General features: G+C 44.1%; 1 protein-coding gene across 1 annotated transcript in view; it reads left to right on the forward strand.

The window, feature by feature from the left end:
- Nucleotides 1–762: 762 nt before the first annotated feature.
- RIOK3 (RIO kinase 3) overlaps nucleotides 763–12,080 on the forward strand; it is a 33,273-nt gene continuing 21,955 nt past the window's right edge. The window contains exons 1-6 of the mRNA XM_086965643.1: nucleotides 763–898; nucleotides 1,955–2,076; nucleotides 2,731–2,855; nucleotides 6,247–6,392; nucleotides 6,479–6,586; nucleotides 11,867–11,976. Of these exons, the coding sequence (XP_086821769.1) occupies nucleotides 2,014–2,076; nucleotides 2,731–2,855; nucleotides 6,247–6,392; nucleotides 6,479–6,586; nucleotides 11,867–11,976 (552 nt within the window). The 5' untranslated portion in view covers nucleotides 763–898; nucleotides 1,955–2,013. The remainder of the gene's footprint in view (nucleotides 899–1,954; nucleotides 2,077–2,730; nucleotides 2,856–6,246; nucleotides 6,393–6,478; nucleotides 6,587–11,866; nucleotides 11,977–12,080) is intronic.

A 12,080-nucleotide genomic window follows, 5' to 3' on the forward strand; every position in this document is an offset into this window, starting at 1 on the left:
CTCGAATAACCTTTAAAGGGATAGAAAATCTGGATCAACTTATCCGTGATCCAATCCCCACACTTGAATTAACTGAGTTTTACATGTTGGGAAACTTCACATGTATTTTTGTACTTATTTAGGTGCGCATGTACTCTCTCAGACCCTTTTTTCCTGTTGATTACCACAGACTCTCTCTTCAACCATGAGGCTGTTAGTTTTATCCTAGGTTTCTTACCTTTGAGGGACAAAAAAAGGGGGAAATGCCATCATGTGATTACGTCACACATAAGCAAGCTGAAAACTTAGCAGCTACACCGATCTGACACAAAACATGTCTGAAATGCTCTGTAAGTACAGTATAAACATTATTTTAGGCCTTGGTTAACATCAGATTTAATGGTTGAAAAGCCCCTACATTAAATATTATGAACAATTTAAGTAAACTTAAACAGTAAACTTAAATGGTCTTAGCTAACGCCCGACCTACACAAACATAACCTGGAATGACTCATTCTGAAGCTATCTCTCCACATTGGCTGCGCCTCGTGACTGCCTCTAACAGAAGCTCAGCTATTGGCAGGCCACGGTGCTGCGTCTGTGACGTCGACACTCCCGGTCACCCTTTGGACCACATACAAAGCACAGTGACAAAGCCCTGGCAACAGGCGCCGCGCCCTGTCTAGCGAGAGTGCGTGCAAAGGAAGTGCGTCATCACGCGTCCCAGAATGCCTGTTCCGCCCCTACTGTCTTAATATTTCACTGGAGCTGTCAGGATCTGTTACGGCCATTTCCATCTGGCGCTCGAATAGCACTCTGCTCGGATTACCACCTCGCACCGGCCATACCATCAAGCTCAGATCACACCACCGAACCCGACCTCTCCCAGCGCTGCCAATACTGGACACCACCACACCAGGTAGAGTGCCCTCAAAGAAATGGTCACCAGTCTAACGTCACTGTGTTCACGGGAGCCCAGTGGTGTGCCCGGGCATGCCCGGCAGGGGTGCGGCCTTTAACCGGCTCATGATCCCGTACAAACTTCTGGTAGAACCCAGTGTTACATGTCTGATTAAAAAGAGTAACTTGTTATTTTTGTGGTGACGATGAGAGGTAGAATAAAGTCGTGTTCTATTGCTGATCTAGTCCTTCGTCGCATTCATTATGACGGCGGACTACCACTCCGTTTTCTTGATGGAAACGACTGAATAAAGTATCTTATCTTTCCATCCGGATGAAGGTGACACATTAGTATCTTCGTTGTGTTGGTTGTTACAATGTTTGATGCCTTATGATACATATGTTTTCTCTGGTGTTGATACGTAAACTGTCTCCCAACCTTTTCGTGTTTGAGAACAGTTTGATATTCCCATCTCAGCTGTTGATACTTCACGTACATTCCAGCCATAGTAATACCTATTTTACAGACCGTTTGATACCAGTTTGCTTGCTGGTTGTAAGCACTGGAATAGTAGGTGCTCAATTCAGTAGTACTGGTTTAACGACTCCAGAAGGATGTAAAGCTGAGTTGGCCTTTTTAGACCTCGATGTCAACATCGAGCGTTATATCACTGATCTTGTTCGCTTGGGCAATAGTAGCCCTCGATGGTAAATGATAGAAAGTACCGCCTAATGCGATTAGTTTACACAGAATACATCCTCCTCCTTTGTGGACCATGACAGAGTATTGCTTCCGCACAGAAATAAACCGAGTGAATGATTGATCGGATATCTCTCCCTTTTTAGGTCTTGCTAGATTATTCTTACTTTCTTCTTGGCAAGGCAGTTAATTAGAATCCATTTGTCTTCCTTCTGTTTTTAACACACCACGTTTGAATTTGTTTATATGTCCTTGTATGAGAATACCGTTTCAATAATTTTCAAAAGTAGATTGTAATTTCCGTGCTAGGTACTTAATGATGTTGGCAGTTAGGGAAAATATATATTCCATAATGATCCTATGTTAATCTTGCAGATCCTCTTCCAGTTCTGTCACTTAACGCCAGTCAGTCCCTGCCACGCCTGAATGTCAATATGGACCCAGTGCAAGTCGCGATACCAGAACCACAGCCAGGCCCAGCCTGGCCTCAGCAAAAGGTGAGCAGCATTCCTTCACATCTGACAGCCTAATCCCTTCTACCAACTGAATTATATCATTTTTTTTCTCAATACAATAATAGCAAGGTTTAAGACATAAAATAATACGCGTGTGTGTGGAGTAAAACATAATTTCCTCCCGTTTCTTAAAACTACCAATGAGATGTAAAATTAGTGTTGTGGGTAATACTTTCTGCCACTGGTTGCTATTTTGTCCTCGTTGTTCCCTTTAAGAAAGGTGACTCATGCGTAGTGATGTCATCACCCGCCTTGGGGAAGTCCAGAGTCTATTATGCAATTCTACATTTGTTGTGTACATACCTATGAATATTCTCGGTTACTCAGCAACCAGCAAAGAACTGTAAATCATCTGCCAGAAACACGCTTAGGGATTTCAACAAAGGTCACGTTTGAAAGATGAAAGTAGAAGCCTCGCAGAAACATGACCTGAGAGGAATATATTTGTGTGAATGAGACCTAACATTATTATTGGCCTACACCTTTTCTATGATGTGTCTTGTTGGCTACATGTTTTGTTTTCAATATTGTTCTATAAACATTAAAATGTTAGAGTCGGACTCTATATGGATTCAAGATCTTGCCTCTGTAATTATCACTACTCTACTAAACCATATTCAAATGTTTCGCTTGCAGTGCCCATGGGGTGCACCTTTAAATATAGTAATGCCCTGCTCACTGAATGAAGTTATGAGTGAGCAACTTGCCAAGGAACTACAGTTGGAGGAAGAAGAAAGTGATTCCTTTCCTGAAACAGAGCTGTAAGTTTGTGTGTAAAATAGAAATTTTTCTTAGTTTCTTGTTCCAATTACTCTGAATTTTTGTACTGTTGGGTTAGATCTGTATGATTTATAATTGCCTACTTGCACTGTCTTTAAACAAACACTCATAAACTAGCAGTTAGCATATAGCGTTAATACAAAATAAATGCAAAAACAGTTGATGGACAGAATGCAGAACAATGTCATACATTCACCCCAGTGCAGAGATCTGGGCCTAAATCCATAGTTTTTTTGCTCACCACACCACCCCAGTTCAGACATGGCCATATGCAAATCAGCCTTGACCCTGTGCCTCACGGGAACAGTCCAGCCCGAACTGCCAAGCCATGTCTTCCCTGGACCGGAATCAAGCATCCTAGGACCGGTTTCTGGCTATCAGTCGTCTTCAGCCAGGATAGCTTGATTCCAGTGGAGTGAAGAGCACGGGACTCGCGTCTGAGCATACCGTCCCACTCGGGGTAACAAATGAAAAAACAACAGTTGATGGACAGAATGCAGAACAATGCCATACATTCACCCCAGGCTGATAGCCAGAAACCGGTCCTAGGATGCTTGATTCCGGTCCAGGAAAGACATGGCTGATTTGCATATTGCCATGTCTGAACTGGGGTGGTGTGGTGAGCAAAAAACGATGGATTTAGGCCCAGACCTCTGTACTGGGGTGAATGTATGACATTGTTATGCATTCTGTCCATCAATTGTTGTTTTTGCAGTTAATACAAAATAGGCACAAACGTGTTGTAAGTGAAATCCATATTCTTCCTGTCTGTAATCATTTGGTAAATGTTACATAATTAAAAATTCTGCTCTACCCTCATGGCCACGCCTGTACGTTTTGATAGCTATTTAATCAATAATATAGAAAATGGGGTAATACGTTCTGTGAAGCTATGTTCCCCCAAAGTACAGATTAATGATGTGTATTTTCTATAGCCTTTTCCACAGCAGTTTTACAGGGCCACAATTCTGTTCAGATTGTGTTTTAGTATTAAAGCAGGGTTAACGAGTGATGAACCCTAGTAAACTAAAAAAACTTTCTAAACTCTGTCACTAATTTAATTAAATTGGGTTCTGTAAAAGTATAACTTAATTTACCAGTCCACAACAAACTTTGTTTATTTAGATAATGATTCTTTAGTCCATTATCATAGCTTACCCACCCTGGCTATGTATGCATAGGTCAATGACGCAAATAGGATTTCTAGTGATATTAACACATTTGTTCTGACAGGCCTTTTGTGGAGGTTTTGAATCTTCTATGCAATCCCAATTTTTGAAAACTCAAGTTTTTAATTTAGAACTTTTCATGGTATAAATCTTTTTATTCATGAGACAAAGTAGAGTACAACCCCCTCAGACCCAGGCGACCGGTTTATAAGACCACACAACTAATTACTCCCCTTCATGAAAATTATAACCTAGCGTTGTCTGCCGTCAACCTAGAACCATTGGCGGCCATACTCCGTTTCCACCCGGGCATCTGGGGAAAGTCTCAGCCATAGCTGGGGGGAGGGGCAAGGTGACAAAAGAGACGCTGCTTTGGGAAGGTGTGTTGTAGAAGGATATCTGGAAACTTGGAGGGTTCGGAACATGGGACTTATTGGGGATCTCCGGTATAGGGGATCTCCTTGAGAGGGTAAGCTGCTGTGGTTTGCATGTCTCCGGCGCAACTACTGCATGCGCCACTGTCTGTTCCTGAAGTATGCCCAGCTGCTGCACGCCTGACAGGCGGAGGGCTTGGAGACTCTAGACTTTGCCAAATTTGGCCCATTAGAGCGATGGCTGCTATTGTAAGACCTGTGTCCAAAAGTTATCTCAGTTACATGTAAAACGCTTAGTTACAGGCCAGCGGGAACTGTAGTGAATGATGTGGGGGACCTGGAGGACATGGACCACGTCCTTCCTCTCCGGCAGAACCCAAAGCGTCCGCCTCCCACCCTTCCGAAGCCACCAACATCATCTGCGGCGTCCCCCAGGCTCATCACCCGACGCTGTTCAACGTCTACATGGCCCCCCTCGCACAAGTGGCCCGCCATCACAACTTCAACATCATCTCTTACGCAGACGACATCCAGTTCGTCACCTTCCTCACCAAGGACCCGCACACCGCCAAAAGCAACCTCCACGAGGGAATGAAGGCCATCACCGACTGGATGAGGAGCAGCCGTCTGAAACTGAACTCTGACAAGATGGAGGTCCTCATCCTCCGACCCACCCCCTCAGCCTGGGACGACTCTTGGTGGCCGACCCCGCTGGGAACAGCACTGACACCCACCGACGCACGCAACCTAGGATTAATCCTCAACTCCTCCCTCACCATGTCGAAGCAGGTCAGCGCCTTCTCCTCCTCACTGAAGAACAGTGACACAGGCCCTGGTCAGCAGCAGGCTGGACTACGGCAACGCACTCTACGCAGGTATCTCAGCCAAACACCTACGTCGACTACAACGCATCCAAAACGCCTCTGTCCGACTGATCCTCAACATTCACAGCCACATTTCCCCCCCCCCCCCGCCCCCCCCACCTGAGAAACCTACACTGGCTCCCCGTTGACAAGAGGATCACCTTCAAGCTCCTCACCCACGCACACAAGGCACTCCACAACGCCGGGCCAGCCTACCTGAACAGGAGACTCAGCTTCCACACCCCCACCCGGCATCTCCGCTCTGCCAGGCTCAACCTCGCCACTGTTCCCCGCATCCAGCGAAAGTCCTCCGGCGGCAGATCCTTCCCCTACCTAGCCGCTAAGACCTGGAACACACTCCCGACCCACCTACAGCAGACCCAAGACCTCCTCACCTTCAGACGACTCCTCAAGACCTGGCTCTCTGAGCAGTAGCGTCACCCCCCTCCCCCCAGCGCCTTGAGACCATCACAGGTATGTTAGTGCGCTTTACAAGTACTTGATTGATTGGGAGCAAAAATAGTACAAGACAACACAATAGTCTTTCTTTGAGTCCACGCCTACATATTATATAATGGATGTCCCCGAATTTCATTAAGAGCATGTTAAAAAATAAAACTCACACAGTGACAATGACAGAAAATGGAAAGATACGTAAATCATTGCCATGTATGGATCTTTTTGTCTTCTGTCATTGTCACGGAAGAAGTTTTTAAAAAAAAAGAACTTTTTTTTTACAGGTGTTGAATTTTTATTACATTGTGGAAGTGAAATTTTAAACATTTGATAGTGGATGATTTATATAGTTTCCACAAAAACAAGTTGACTGAATTTAAAGCCACAATCTAGAGTGCGCTTCATTCTTGATTTGTAAACTCATCTTAATTTCATAGTTAAGAAATGTTAGTGCAAGTCTGCATTAGTAAATATTTTACTGTTCCCACATACATTTATTTCAATTTTCAGGACTGAGGAAGGGCTTTTGATCACTGGGGACAACGTTGACACTTGCAGCGATGAAGTACTAGCTCAGATGCTGCAAATGCAGTTTGACAGGGAATATGATGCACAGCTTCTGCGGGAGGAAAAGAAGTTCAACGGAGACAGCAAAGGTTCACATCTAAATACATTGACATTTAATCAGTGAAAACCATGTCTGTTGTCTTTCATAACTGCTCTTTTATCGTTTAATCTGTAGTTTCCATATCATTTGAGAATTATCGAAAGGTTCATCCGTGTGAGGAAAGTGATAGCTCTGAGGATGAAGTAGACTGGCAGGACACTCGTCACGATCCTTACAAAGCAGGTAACGTATTCATACTTGTAAACTTGTTCCTCTGAGACTAGGATAACTTGTGATCCGTGCAGTGCCATTTGAGTTTTCTTAAAAGGGAAGTGCAAAAGAAACAATTCACATTTCATTGTCATGTTGCTCTAGGCTGACCTCCATTTAACACTCATCAGACATTTGGAACAATTCCTTTCTCCTTGATGGTTATTGAAGTATTGAGGGAAGTAAAATGGCAAACCGTGGTGCATTGACCAATGGGCTGTTATGAAAAATGGAAAAATTTGCATCAGTTTGCCTTCCACTTTCAAATCCGAAAGTAGTGCTTCTAGTGTAACATAGTGGGGGCAGTTTTTAGGTCTTGTGCCTAGCCTTGCAGTGCGCAGCACAAGACCTCATGTAGTGGGTTCTGAAAGCTGACCACATTCTCGTGCGTGAGGTTTTGCTTTCGCCGGCTCCATTTAGCTTTAGCGTGCTATTCAATAATAAAAAAAAAAAAACAGCACGCATTTGGGCAAAGGCGGGCGCATGTCCTGCCTTTGCTCCGCCCATTACCATCGGCGTCTTTTATGCGCAGCAGGAGCGGCACAGACAACAGGCTCCCTTGCCCGCTCCTCTGTGGTGCGGGAGCACCACTGGTTCAATTTCAGCACGGAAGGGACCGGGGAGTTGCTGCTGGAGCAGTGTCACACCATACTTTTATAGAGGCTTTAACTGCAGTGCTCTCTATAGGGTGTGCTTAGCGGGGTTCTGCCTGCAGGGAGCTCTGTGTATTATGGTAAGTGGAGAGTGTTCTGTGATCGCTGGTCTCAGCACATCGCTCCGTGATTGCTGGTCTCGGAGGAGGTTACTTTATATGAGGTGTTCTTTCCAAGGTGTTCTCAGCAGGGTTCTGGCTGCCCGGTGATCTGTGAAGTGTGCTTTGTGTGGGGTGCTCTGTGATAGCTGGTCTCAGGCAAGTGTTCCGTGTTGACTCCTCCGTGCTGGGTTCTCGGGTACCCTTCTCTGCTACTTCCAGTTGCTCGTGTAGCTGTGTGGGGTGCTCTCTCTTGGGTGCTCTGGAGGGGACCCTAAATGAGGGCCCGACAATATGGTGCTCTGTGGAAAGTTTTCCAGGAGAGTGCTCTGCGGTAGGTGTCCTCCATAGTGTGCCCTCTGGAGAGGTCTTTGTGGCGGGTGACCTGTGCAGACTGCTGTAAGGAGATCTTCCCGTGGACACTGTTCTGTGTTGTTCCTCGCCGCGGCTCGTGCTCGCACCCCTTTCGTTTGATCTGCTGAGTGTGGGTGTTCTGTGGCTTGTGAGCTCCGCACAGCGCTCTGTGAATGAATGAATACAATTTTTATACCGCGCAAACTTAGCCCCAAAGGGCATCAAGGCGCAGAATAAACAAACATAGAAGTCCAATAATACCAGATAACTAAACCAGAAAGCCACTAGGAGCGCAGCCCCTGCATGGCTGGTGCTCAGGAAGCGCATGCGGGTAGTCGTGATCGCTGGGTTGGACTGTTCTCAGGTGGATTGTGTGGCGGATGCTTCATGGGAGGTGCGAGGAACTTCTGCAGGGAAGTTCTAGGGTGCTCTGCAGAGGGTGCTCTGTGGCGGAGTCTCTTGGAAGGATGCTATTTGCGGGGTTCACCATGGAGGGAGCTCTGTGCTTATTGCTTAGCAGTGGTTGTGCATGGAGGCTGCCTTGTGGAGGCTGCTTTTTAGTCAGTGATATTTTCAGGGTACACTGTGGCCAGTACTAGCTGCGGCGCGCTAACTGTTGTGTTCTAGGTGGAGGATGTTCTGTGGAAAGTACTTTGCAATTGGTGAGAACATCACTGATGGGTGCTCTTTGGAGTGGGCCCTAAGGAGGCTAACGTGGTGGGTGCTCTTCAGAGTGTGCCCTAAGGAGGCTGACGTGGTGGGCGCTAAGGAGGCTGACGTGCTGGGTGCTAAGCAGGCTGACGTGCTGGTTGCTCTCTGGAGTCGGCCCTAAGAAGGCTGACGTGGTGGGTGCTCTCTGGAGTGGGCCCTAAGAAGGCTGACGTGGTGGGTGCTCTCTGGAGTGAGCCCTAAGGAGGTTGAGGGTGCTCTATGGTGGCTCCTTTCTGAAGGGTGTTCTGTGAAGGGTGCTTTGTAGTAGGTGGTGTTTCTAGGGTGATCAGTTGAAGGTGGTGTCTGTAGCGTGCATTTGTTTGTATTCAAGTAGGAATTGTGCGGTGGGGCCTGATCTCGGGTGGGAACTTGGTGGTGGCTACTCTGGAGGTTGGTTTGGAGTGGGTGATACTTTGTAGGTACTCCGATGAGACTGCCATTTTCAGGGCACTCTCTTTTCTGTTCCAGGTGCTCAGTGTTCTGTGGAGAATATTTGTCGTGGGTGCTCTCTAGTGGGTGTTCTGTGGAGGAGGTTTTCTAATGTGTTATCTTTTTAGGGTGCTCCAGTGAGAGTGGTAGGTGCGTTGTGCTCTGGTTTGTGTTCAGGAAGGAAGGTGCTCTTTGGAGCGTGATATGAGCATACGCTCGTGCATGTGCTTTTGTTGTTTTTGTTGTTCTTATTATAGTTGTCAGCTCCCCTGTCGTGCACAATCTCACTTTTCACTGACCAATCTTTCACTTTCATTGTTTATTTCACTCACGCCTTCCCCACCCCCCTTTCTCCTGCCCTAAGACTGATCCACTCCTTCCACTCAACGGCATGTCCCCTGCGTGTTTCTTTCCTCCCTATTTCATCACCTCCCACGCTCAGCTTTGCTAGGCATTTCATGATTTTTATGTGAAAAAACACATCTGTATTGTTTTGCGCCATTTACATTGCGTTTACTACCTGATGAGGGGCGCTGAAACACTTGCCTAAAAGGTAGTGCACTGCACCGTGTAGGGTTGGAATTCCTTGTTTGATTTATAACTGCAACAGGTTGTAATACATTATTTAGAAATTGTGGGCACTTCACTCAGTCATATGTCTTGCAGTAGTTAAAGTTAGAGCTGTTGGCGTTAAAAATCAGTTTTTTACTTTAGCTTTTTTTATACCAATGGCAATAGCGCAATGCAAATATAATTACTCCACTGCAGATACAAAGTAAAAAACATTGTCATTTTCAATGCCAACAGCTCAAACTTTAACAAATGCAAGACCTATTGCATTGCAAATGCTTGTTTAAATTGAGGGAGAACCTTGCAAGTGTCATTCATACTGTTTCACATATTTATGTAGCTACTTACTTCTAACTAACAAAACAAATTGTTTGTTTGAACACATTTCTTCATCTGAAGAATTGCTTTGTTTGAACGTTAGTAGATCGATATTTTATAAACTCGATTTTTTTAACAAAACCTAAAACTATAAAAAGTGTGTCGCCACCCAAATATGTATTTGTAAAATACAACTTAAATATTTTTTCTGCTCAAATATTTAATTTAGCTGAATTACGGCTCTCATTATATTAAGTAATCTCTTTATCTGAAACCACACACTACTGAAATACTTGATTTGCATCTACTCCTAATTGAATTTGATTCATGCAGCACCTTCTGAATAAACTGACTCCATTCAGTATTTTCTTGTTTCGGTGGCATTTCACCTGGGGTTCAGAAATGGTACCAACCACATATTGAAGGTGAGATGGTTGTAATTGGTAGTTATTTTATTTTCTTTCCATACCCAGAGTCCTCTAATGGGGTCTACTGGTATCAGTAAGAGAAATGTAGTCTTAATGAGGCTTACTCTCAAGGCACCAGCGGTAAATGTTTAACATGTTTGGTCTGTGAGAGGAAATAGTAGTGTTGAGCGGGAATAGTAGTGTTTAAACCTATAACTTGTAATGGCTACTTTAAAAACAACAGAAGTAATTTGTATGCTATTATGGGATCTGGCTTCTTCCTATGCTCAGGATTTGAAGCGGGCAAAGTGTGTTTGAGTGTATCTAGCTCACATTTGGAGGATAAACCTACTTTTAAACACCATACGTGCCTTGTTTGTAAAAACTGGGCTTCAAATTACTGTGCCAGTCCCTGACCCGAATCCTCGATCAAAAAGTCCCCCTTACCCTCCCATAGCTGAGACCTCTTTACATACCCCGTTCCTACCTCTGTACCTCACATCTTCCTTCCTTTCCCCCTCTTATTGATTCTTGCCTCTTCACTTTTTTCTCTCACATTTGATCTGGACGGATTTTCTTCACATCTCCTATTTGCTGTCTGCTAAAATATTTGTAGGAATGCTAAGTGGCGTGGATCAATGGTAATCTTATTACTCAAAATAGGATCAAATAAAGTTTAGTCTCATTATGTGCTCTTCATCGTGCAAATTTAATGATTTAGCAGAGGCTTCTTTGAATCACTCTCGTTGAGCTTGCAAGTACATTTCACCCAAAGTTTCTTGAATGGTTGTTGAGTTTTCAGGTTGTAGCAGGCCTCTCGGAATTAAAAAAAAAAAATCTGTGCTAGAAATGTAGATTTTTGCAATTGTAGTTCTCGTGGCTCAAACAACTGCTTCACAAATTTCGGTTGTGCAGTAAGTGTGTGATATTGGCCTCACCATAGACATCAGTGCTTTTTTTGGTGACCTCTTAGCACTGAAAGTTGGTGTGATTGACTTAACTCATTCAGAATAGACCATGAACTCTGCCTGGACTATGGTAATGCAATTTTTTTTTAATATGGCCAAATACTTAAAGAAAACAAACCTTCACCACATAATTCACAAATCAGGACTACACTCACTAGGGAACTGAGCTATTAAGACTACTTGCATCCTATCTTCAAAATTGTTTTAAAGTGCATCATAGTGCCACTCACCTCTACTAAGTTCAAGAGAAGAGCTGGGTAAAGAAATCGTGACTGTCCATCCTTCTTACATAACTTGATTTCGATTTCTTATATGTTAATTTAACAAGCCTATTATCTTTAGCCTAATTTCTCATATACATAATTTTTTTTTTACGCTTACTCTAGAAATGTGCCTGAAAGAAGCAGAGGCGGATCCTCTTTAGCATGTACAGCATGTGTTGGCTTTTATAATATCAGATTGTGCCATAATATCAGCTGCTAGTTAACCTGCTTAGTAGTCTACTACTTTTATCCTGTCCTCTTAAAGCACAGCACCTAACGGCTTATCACAGGCTCTTATGAAATTATGATCACTTTGTACTACCTTCTCCCAGAATTTGTTCAGGGCACTCCCACCAAACTACTGTTATCCACAGAGCAATCTGAGCTCTACACTGAGACTTTCTCAATCTGGTGACAATGTTTTTATAATTTGCTGTTCTGTGCTGCAAAACCCACTTTTCTAATTTGTTATTGATTTGCAGACAAACCTACTACCACTCCCAAAAAAGGCTTCAGTGGAAAAGGAAAAGACATCACTACTAAACATGACGAGGTTGTGTGTGGCAGAAAAAACACTGCCAGAATGGAAAATGTAAGAACTGTTCTTTTTTTTAAAAAATGTTATATATTTTTTTTCTCTCTTCGAGTACTGTATAACTGTAAAGCATATAGGGTACATTTGGCTATCCTATTTGG

Source organism: Lissotriton vulgaris, chromosome 4_1, assembly GCF_964263255.1.
Source record: "Lissotriton vulgaris chromosome 4_1, aLisVul1.2, whole genome shotgun sequence".
In the NCBI taxonomy this organism is placed as follows: Eukaryota; Metazoa; Chordata; class Amphibia; order Caudata; family Salamandridae; genus Lissotriton; species Lissotriton vulgaris.